The following is a 10,281-nucleotide window of genomic DNA, read 5'->3' as shown; positions in this document are numbered from 1 at the left end:
CTAAAGACATTTCATACCTAAACTACCACTAACAATCCTTTTCAAAATCTTTTTTCATACAGTGTATTCAAATGTTTTTAAAAACGTCTAAGAGAATACCAGAGAATAGTGAAAATTTATAGCAAAACAAAAAAGCTACCAAAACTGATTGTGGAAATGTAGGTATCAAATATCATTATTCTTCAAGTCTATTGGAATTTGTCACTGGCACACTTAACCCTGTGGGCTGGATATACGAGCCTAATGCTGGTCATTTTGATCAGATATTTTGAGCAAGAAATCAGGTACTGTATGACCAAGCTAAGAATAATTTGGAGGGGACCATAATCAGCCATTATTTAAGCCCTAGAGATTACAGGTGTAGCAATAACAAACTAAAATTTATCAGAACAAATATAATCATCTGGAGGTACATGTGGTATGCACTAATTCCTAACCTGAAGGGTCAAAGAAATCAAAAACGTTCATTTTTTTATTGCTTTGACTTTGGGATTTAGTACGAACATATATGGCCACAGTGGTTGACATCTCATTAGAATATATAGAAGCTTTCCACCATCACGTGATGGCAGTCCATGACAGGAAGAAGAGACAATATTAAATCTGGTCTAATCTGATTTACACAAGGAAAAAAAATCAGTTTTCAAGGGGAAAAAGATTTATTTTTTTTTGTACCTTTTGTCATTGCTACCATAACATGCAAAGCATCTTGTATTAGTGTAAATTCATACCTCACAATTGACTGGCAGGAAGTATTACTTCCCCTTACAATGTTGCACCCTGTATCCAATACCACTGGCTTGCAGAAGCATTACACTAGATGGACACACTCTTGTCATGACTCTCAAGGCAAAAGCTTGGTGTTCCAGTTGTCTGTCCTCGCCCACATAGTAGAAAATATTATGACCACTACAGCAGTTTCATAGATAGAAATGCCATCCTCCCAAAATGTCTTACTATGTGACTGAAGTACACACCCAATAACCCTTGACTTAAAGCTTCTCAAATTCAAGTTACAAGTTTTCATTGCTATGGGCTTATCAAGACAACAGTCACGACTGAAATCAGGCAATACACTACTGTTTACCAAGTAAATTGTTCGGTATCTTTACCTACTTTGATTTATGGCAGTGTGTTGCCTAATTTTCCTGTTGCAACTGTTGTCTTGATCACCCTGGAAATATAGATTCAAAAGGTTATGTTTCTTGTTTTAAAAAAGTCGTTAAAGTTGGACTCCCAGACCTAAGGTAGGTTGATCCTCAACTTGCCTGTATCCCTCTGTAACTTAGGTTGAGTCTTATGTTTTCCATTTCAGACCATGTGTCATTCTCTTGAATATGATTCTTTGTTTTGGTTGAATCCATATTCACCTGTCTTCTTGATGTGCAACTTTTAGACAGAAATATTACTCTAGGGAATGACATATGGCCTAAAATAAGAAAATTTTGGTAAAAAGGAAAAAATTAAATCAGTAATTCATGTAATAGAGTAAGCATTTGGTTTGATTTCTCAAAGAAGTGAGGTTTATTATGTTTATCAAATTTCAGATTTTTTCGTTAGAATTACAGGTTTTTTAACAAAACATCAAGTCAAGACATAAATAACTTAGTTTCCATATGTTCCACTTCTGGCATATATGTACGTGTATGACATTTTACAATGAAAAATTCAAGTTATTTTTGCAGAAAATAGTAAAGTGAATGGTTTTTGAAAGAAAAACTTTGCCTTAAAAGGCTAGAGGTGGATTCCTGTCCTGTATCAATACTTAGCAAGCTGAGACAAATGTAACAATCAAAGCCAGCCTGTTCATAAAGAACTCTCTAGACTTTGACCCATTTAGATTATGGGATATCATTCAATGTTATCATTCCCTTGAGTATTATTCCTTAGTTTATTTTTATTATGAAGTTGATTAAATATCACAGAAAGCTGTTTTGAACATGTTGAGAAAATGATATCTTTGTACTATATCAACTTTATAAGAGTTAACAGGTAAAGTAAATTACCTGTACTCAATGAAATGCTTTTTGAAACTCAATGTATACCCTTCATAGCAACTCTGAATTAAAGCTTGCATAGATTTGATAACAGAAACCAAAACACACGAAAATGGTACAGTATATCTAGAGTTCTCTGTATCAATGGCCCAAAAAGTGCTCCAAGAACCAAGCGACAAATAAGAAATTAATGTACCAGTAAAGAGATGACCTGATTGTAAGGTCTTGGGTAAGTCCTACTGTTCACTTTATTCTCTGAAGTTTTTCGATTATCCTCTCCAAAACCCTCTTGGCTTCACAGTTTGGGAAATTCCTCATGTCGTAGTACACTGGTGCATTCTTGATTAGCCTGAATTTATACACACAAGAAAAATGATAAATTTTACTTCCATAGTTTCTTTCTTTCAATTATTTTTTTCATGCCTTCTTTCAATACCATTCTATTCTCTTCCTTTACTGCCTTTTCTCCAAGTTAAATCAATACCCTGAAACAACCTTTGGCTGAGCTAAGTTGGCACAGCTAACATGACGACTGAATTATGGTCATTCGAGCCACAGCTAAGGTCTAACCATTTGCAGATATTTTAAGAGCAAAGGTAGCACCTACACAGATATTTTGAGGCCCTGAGAGTTGGTCTGGTCACTGAGGCTTGAACCCACAGCCTCCCACCCAACAAACTGTTGCCCAACCAGGAGGCTGTACAAGTAGGCTTTCTTTTTATATATTATGTAACTATCATGCTCACCACTCTGGTTTGATGTCTGTGACTGTTCTGATGTAGTTCTTGGTAGTTAATACAAATTCATTGTACAATACAAACTCTGGCTTGTGGTCCAGGCATGTTGATGGATGAAGCTGCACAACCTGAAAAACAAAGGCATGATATTCAATACAAGAAGTTTATTTCAATGAAATTTTATAGCTATAGAAGGAAGAAATCAGTGAATGACTCTACTGTAGTGAGAGGAAGGGAGAGATAACAGCAAAGAAACAGGGTGGGAAATGAAAGAAAGAAACCGGCAGAGAAATGCAAGTTAATTAGGGGGTCACTTATTGATACAGGACTGAAATACGAAATGATAATAGTGAAAAAGGTATACTTTTTGGACAATACTTTGATGCAAGCCTAATGTCTGAAATGCCAGTCAAGTATACTTTTTACTCAAGCAACTTAGGACTGATATAAAAATGGAGGAAAGAAAAGGAAAATGAGACTAATGTCCGAAATGCCAGTCGAGTATACTTTTTACTCACTCGATGTAAGACTGAGCGAGAGAGGGAGGAAGGGAGAAAGAGAGAAGAGGACAAGAACATGGTGTTGGCAAAGCGAGGGGCAAGCAAATAATAGATCAAATTACACACTTTATGTAACAAAGTTAATGAAAACCTACCTGATTGTCCTTGACTGTCAAGTAGTGTCCAGATCTTTCTAGATGTGCCACCTACTCACAGTACATTGAAGTACAAAGTGTAGGGTTGCGGGAGAAAGGGTAGGTGGTGGGTAGGATTCACAGATTGTTAGGTCAGTATCTACAATACTTCATAAACAAAATTATATCAACCACCCAGGATGTACCGATATACTATCTAACATGCAGTACATATATACTATCTAACGTGCAACCACATAACACAAATCTCTGATTCGATTTTCAGCAAGTGACATGTGAGTGGAATTTGCAGGGCTTAAAATAACCTGTCAGTAAACTTGTCATGGTCATGATAACTGCCCAAATTAGTTTTAATGCAAAAACTGGATCGGGTAAGTTCCAATTCTGGGCGGACTTGTCCGATTTCTGGCTGTTATTTTAAGCCCTAGTTTGCTAGCTCTCTTCCTTGATTTGAGGGTTTTCTAAGGGTTCTCTGGCTTACTCCCTCCTCAAAATTCCAATTTGATCTGTGAGTTAGATGTGCCCTGACTTTGAACAGCCTAGAGCTGATTTTAAGGTATCAATAAAATTTGAAGGGTAAAGGATTAGAGGACTTGACATAATCCAGATAGGAAAAAGAATAAACTTAAACGTAGCATTGTTTGTGAATGCGATAATGGTTATGTCATCTAATTTACTTTTTACGTGAAAAAATACAAACACAAAAACACAAAAAATTACAACAAGACACACCCAAATATTTAAACAAAATATAAAGAAACATCTTGTTTATTACTTAGTAAGTGTCACTGGCATGAAAAGGGTTAACAATGACTATAGAGAAAGATAACAGTGTCCACCAACTCCACCCTACATTGCTCAACATTAACTCTAGTCCACTAGCATGGGACTAGTAAATCTTTGCTCTAGGCTATTGAAAATTATAACTCACTAGTCCATGTATAGGCTAGTGGGTTTTTGGGATTACTAAATATGTAGGCTAGTAGTTTATTCTGCTGGGCTACTGGATTTATAGACTTACTAGCCCAGTGCCTAGTATCTAAAAACGTTAGTGTTGAGCACTGTCATATCTGGTTACTTGTCTTCTCTATACCCAATGCTAACCCTTCTATAACCTGACGTGCATACAGTACCTGCATGAAGAATCCAGACACCAATGCCTTCCTGATGTTCAAGTAGTAGTCACGGCTGTTGAAGTCTGTACTCTTACGTGCCATCTTGAAACGGTCCATTATACGTGCCAGCTGTGTTCGGATGCTGTCGGCAGATTTCAGAGAACGCTGTTGGATGAAGTTGTCATAGCACCACTGTGCATCATCATGATCTGCATAAAAGAAGAAGAGTAGAAGCTCAAGTACTGTAAATGTTTTATAGTAGTGATTACTCAGTTTCTCAACAATGGAACACATTTTAATGTAGATGATTTTTAAGGAGAGGATAAACTTCAGAACCCAGGGAAAGCTCTCAAAGCACAGAATAGAACCATCAAGCAACTCCACTGCGCTTCCCAAACATACAAAAAGTACCCCAATGGGTGGCATGCCTGAATCTGCCGATTACCTTGTAATAAATAAAATCTGTCCTTGTTTCCACAAGGGTAGCATTTAATAACCAGTGGCTAAAAAAACCTGTGGCCCTCATTCCATGATAGAAATGGAATTTAGGAGTTGATTATTGTGGAGGAAGGAAAACCCTCGAAGCACAGCACTGAAGGAAAACAAACAACTCTACTCAGATATGACACCAAGCCCAGCGGGACTTGAACTCGGGTCGCATTTATGAGAGGCGAGCATTCTCACTGCATCACCTGTGCTCCCCAATTAATATATTAATTAACTCATAATACTAAGCTACAAGGAAGTCAATAAGTCTGGGTATTGTACTCACTCTGTTTAAAGGCATGATAGACATTCAATAGGGTCAGGTGGTCACCATCAATGTGAGCAAATTTCATTCTTGCCTCATCAGAAGCCTTTTTGGCTTCATTTGGTCTCAAGAAAACCTGAGGAACTAAATAAGAACAAAAAATAATATAAGATGATGCATGATGATGAATGATAGTGAAGGTGGCAATGTACAGTAATGCATTTAAGTGGACTTTAATAGAAAGAAATATGGAAAAAATTGATTGCTCATAATGATGTTAATGGTGGCAATGATGATGCATGATGATGATGACGAATGGTGTAAGATATAGTGGTGATGATGGTGGTGGCAATGATGTGAATGATGATGGATGATGAATGAGATAGATAATAGTAATCATTAACAGCATTGATGATAATGGAGGGGATTGATGATGATGAATAGTGGACAAAATAAAGATTCCAATGACGTCAACGAGGCACCATGAGAAAAAGGAATAATTTTACCTGACAGCATAGCCGTAATAGACAGAATTTCATTAGAACAGTTGAATTCACAACTAGCGATAACCATCTTGGCTAACTGTGGATCCAGAGGAAACTCTGCCATCATGTTGCCGAGTTCCGTCAAGTCACCATTATCATCCAATGCTCCAAGATAGTTGAGGAGTTCAAGAGCACGCATTAAAGTTTCTGGAGCTGAAATGATGAAAGAATTATCAATTATTTTTTTCTTGAAAAATCTTACTATACACCAAATTGAAGTATGGCGTCCAATTTGAATAACTATTGTTCATAGCCTAGTCTTGTGCATAGCCTCTTATTACATGTTTCCATGTGAAAACCAGGCTGGTAAGTCAGTTCGGAACAATAGTTATTCAAATTGGTCGTCATATTTTGATTCGGTGTATTTAAGTAAGCAAAGACTGGTCGTCGGATCTAAAGGTCGATACTATCTCAATCTCAACATTGGTTTCAAACGGTGATTTCAAACTAACCTGGAGGATCCATAAAGTCAAAATGTACCAGATCATCAATACCTAGCTTCTTCAACTGTAGCACAACAGTACCAAGATTAGACCTCAGGATCTCAGGATATGTGTTTTGAGGCATCTCTGATTGATAAGCCTTCTCTGTGTAAAGTCTAAAACACTTTCCTGGGCGAGTACGGCCTGCACGACCTGCACGCTGCTGTGCACTAGCTCTGGATATAGCAGACACTAGTAGAGACTCTACTCTGATACGAGGGTTGTATACCTAGAAATATAATGATATGATTTGAACATGAGATATAATTGTTATACAATGTTTTCAAGTGGCATTCCACATCTCATTTGTTTTTACTATATGAACTCATGTTCCTTTAAGTATGTGCCAAGAGAAATCACTATATAACTATTTTATTTTATCTTACACCACAGAAAAAACTACAAGCTCAGTACACGAAATACAAAAATACCTTGGCCGCAATGCCAGATGGGAAGGAACAGTGGAATACTGACAAATATTTAATGGCTTTTCTATTTTCCGATCGGCCGTATTTTCTGTGGTATGGCATTTTATAATGCATGATCGGTGACATCAAACACCTCAAGATATCTTAATGTTTAGATCAGAAAATCAACAATTACCCTCACAAACTTACTTTTTGCTTAGAGAATCCAGGATCAATCACAAAAACCACACCATCGATAGTCAAAGACGTTTCGGCAATGTTTGTAGCTATGACACACTTGCGTCCTATAGCACCATTAGGTCTGTTGGGAGGTGCTGGTTCGAATATACGCTGCTGTTGTTGTGGAGGAAGGGTGGAATAGAGAGGAATACACTTCAGTTCTCCAACATCAATGCCATGGTTCTCTATTTCTTTCTTTATTCTTTTACAGGCTTCTTCAATCTCCTACAAGAAAAAATAAAGGATTTATAGTTACACAAATAAGTTTTTTTATTAATCCACCTTGGGTTCATAAACAAATCACTCAAAAAAATGGCCATCAAGTGTCCAACCAAAATGGACACTATAGGCCAGTCCTCTTGACCAGACACATACACTGGTCATTTGTTGATCAGTCTGATGTGGCTGGTCTTTCATTACCCCTAGGACACATACTTTAGACTGATTCCCTGCCACATCATTGGACTGATCAAACATGTGACAGTCAAGAGGACCAGCCTAGAGATGTTTGGCTGAAAAAGTGACAATTTCAGCCAGACATTTTTTATACTTTTTTAAGCCTTATAACAACAAGCTAACCTCTTGTCCTGTCAGAAACAACAAGATGTCCCCAGGAATGTCTTCACACATGTGTATTTGAATAACAGTACGGATTGCGGCTTCTAAGTAATCTCTTTCAGGCTCTGGAGTATAAAAGATTTCTACAGGATGTGTTCTTCCTGGGATGGTCATAAGTGGACAATTATCAAAGTATTCCTGGAATTTTCCAGCATCTAGGGTAGCACTCATGATAATAATCTTGAGATCTTGTCTTTGTTTTACAACCTAAAATAGAGAAAGACAATATTAAGAGTAAGAACTTAGAATCAGAAATGATAAACTTGAAAATAAACACAAATATACACAAGAGACTATTGCTCAATGATTAGTGAAAATATGTCTGTCTATGGGTTGGAGAGGTGTACGTGTTCATGGATTGCAAACAAAAGCATTTAGAATTTAGGTTTCTGGTGTCACATTTAGGGGGAGGAGGAGTGGAGACAGTTCTGCTTAAAGCCAATCATAGGAAAGTAATTAAAAGGTAGGCATATTTTAAAAGCAGTTTCACCTCACATGAACCGCTTCTAAAAAATGAATTATTATTATAAGTATACTTAATTTGTAATCCAATCTTTAAATCATACCTCTTTTAGTAGACCCATTAAGATATCTGTAGCTAGTGTTCTCTCATGAGCCTCATCAAGAAGTATTACACTGTATCGTTCTAGTAAAGGATCTGTCATGGCTTCTCGTAACAACATACCATCTGTCATGTACCTGTTGTCATGACAAAGAAAGAACATTATTCAATACTTGAATACTTGGCATATCTTAGCATAGCTAAATGATAATGGCATTCCGTCTCTTTTAAAGCATTCATTCCCACAGTTTCAACTAATGGCTGTTTAATGGCTGCACATCATGGCTGGCCACAGTGGACTGATCAACATATGACCCATCAAGAGGATCAGTCAGAGACATTTGGCTGTGCAAAATAGTGCTAGCTGCCGATAAATAAGCTAAGAAACCAGAAATTGATTCACTAATGAAAGCAACTAATAAGGCAAGAATTATTGTGATAAGGCCAAACAAAAATAATAAGTGTGTTTTCTGTTGTGTGACCGACCCTAATTTGCTGACCCTAATATCTTTTTCATTCCCAAATGCACCACAGGGTTCCCAGTAAGCTCATTTCAACTGTTGTATCAGTAAAAAAACCTGACCTACTGACCCCTATCATTTTTCTCATGCAACAAGAAACACACTTATTTTTTCTTTGGCCTAATGGTTGGCAAATTAACATCACAATGATAATATTTTTAAGAACCAACCAGCATTATTTTTATATTAACTGTCTCGCCTGCTTTCTAGTATGTTACATTAATAAAAAACACTTACTGTAATGCCTTTTTCTAGCATCTAAATACCACTTACTTCATTGCTGTTCTGGGACCTGTACAATCTTCAAAACGAATGGTATAACCCACTTCTTGTCCCAACACTACATCTAACTCATCAGCAACACGTTGCGCTACACTCATTGCTGCTACTCTCCTGGGCTGAGTACAAGCAACTTTCTTGGTTTTGTCTGTCCTCACCTCTAAACACCACTGGGGAATCTTTGGTTAAAATAAAGACAGTTGTTACTTGAAGAGTGGGATTGATACTAAAAAGTGGTTCTTACGTAAAATGGAAAAAATGAGAGCCGAATGCAGTGAGAATGGCAAATAAAACTATATTGTGGGATATTTCTTTACAATGAATAAGTGGGACTACTACTGCCTTAATTACAAATACTATCCAAGGTTTGGGAGGTTGTCTGAATTGGGGGTGTTGTGTGCTGACAGGAATGGTGGTGGGGAGCATTTGAGGTAAAGAATTTGTATTAAAGGCATACCTGCCTGGTTTCTCTACTAAAAATGCTAGCCCCCTCCTCCTTATTTTGCATCAAATAATCAGAGAATGCTAGTCTTCAAGTGAAAGTGTGTGTATGTAATGGTAGGGAACTGTGAAGTTCCTATTACTATTACTATTACTATTCCTATTTCTATTTACAGTTTCATACCTGAGTGGTTTTTCCTGATCCGGTTTCACCTACAAGAGCAAGCACTCTATTTTTCTTGACAATTTCCATAAATTGTTCTCTGTATTCCCAGACTGGAAGTTCAATTCTCTTGCGTAGTATGTCAAAGTAACGGTCAGAAAACGGGCGGCCATTGTAGGGGTTGATTTTCCCTCGAAGATTGGAAGGATTACTATCAGCGAAAGAGAAACAAAGTAACCTTATTTACAAATCTGTGATACGTACAGTTGACGTACTGTCATACCAAAGATATATGTGCTTATTCTGGTGTAATAATTAAGACATTTCAGAGTTTCCCTTTAAGATCATATTGAACTATAACATCTATCTTACTCTCACATATCTGCAGAAAAGATAATGTCTGGATCATTCAAAATAGTGACCATGATTTCAGTTATTCTGGAATCTCGTATTGTCAACGAAGTTACCTCTCGAATAAAACTACTTTCTATCTTACCTTAGCTCTTCTTTGATCCTTTTAGCAGTAGATAAGCCACTGTTCATATTTCCAGCGACGTCTAGCCTTCGTTTCGACATGGCTGGGTTGAAAAAGAGAAGTTTTACGGCAATAAACTCCTCAAATTCCCTTCGGCAGAAAAACAAAATGGCAGCCAAACCATGTGCTCGCCCAGAATGCTTTGCGCACACGGTTAAAAAGAATAGTAACGAGCGCACCAGCGCCTTGCTAATATTGTAAACATAACATTGCTACTTCATGGAAGAATTCTG

At 37.2% G+C, this 10,281-nt stretch overlaps 1 protein-coding gene across 2 annotated transcripts; it reads right to left on the bottom strand.

The window, feature by feature from the left end:
• Window positions 1–1,495: 1,495 nt before the first annotated feature.
• LOC116297212 (putative pre-mRNA-splicing factor ATP-dependent RNA helicase PRP1) lies at window positions 1,496–10,175 on the bottom strand. Of its 2 annotated transcripts, XM_031705394.2 has the most exons (13): window positions 10,010–10,175; window positions 9,535–9,724; window positions 8,904–9,088; window positions 8,114–8,246; window positions 7,509–7,754; window positions 6,900–7,154; window positions 6,253–6,511; window positions 5,762–5,953; window positions 5,277–5,399; window positions 4,523–4,713; window positions 3,390–3,440; window positions 2,744–2,862; window positions 1,496–2,346 (listed from the first exon to the last, which is right to left on the bottom strand). In XM_031705394.2, the coding sequence occupies exons 1-13, from the start codon at window positions 10,087–10,089 to the stop codon at window positions 2,241–2,243; spliced, it is 2,130 nt and encodes a 709-aa protein (XP_031561254.1). In that variant the 5' UTR covers window positions 10,090–10,175; the 3' UTR covers window positions 1,496–2,240. The 2 variants fall into 2 exon arrangements, 1 of the variants encoding a protein (XP_031561254.1); XR_004197206.2 differs by lacking the exon at window positions 1,496–2,346 and having other exon boundaries at window positions 2,764–2,862; window positions 3,390–3,536.
• Window positions 10,176–10,281: the final 106 nt, after the last annotated feature.

The sequence above is a fragment of the Actinia tenebrosa genome, unplaced genomic scaffold (assembly GCF_029948245.1).
Source record: "Actinia tenebrosa isolate PJP-AT-01 unplaced genomic scaffold, QUT_ActTen_1.0 PGA_scaffold0__85_contigs__length_37466705, whole genome shotgun sequence".
In the NCBI taxonomy this organism is placed as follows: domain Eukaryota; kingdom Metazoa; phylum Cnidaria; class Anthozoa; order Actiniaria; family Actiniidae; genus Actinia; species Actinia tenebrosa.
Note: the sequence above shows the minus strand (reverse complement) of the source record. Positions and strands in the feature narration are given on the sequence as shown.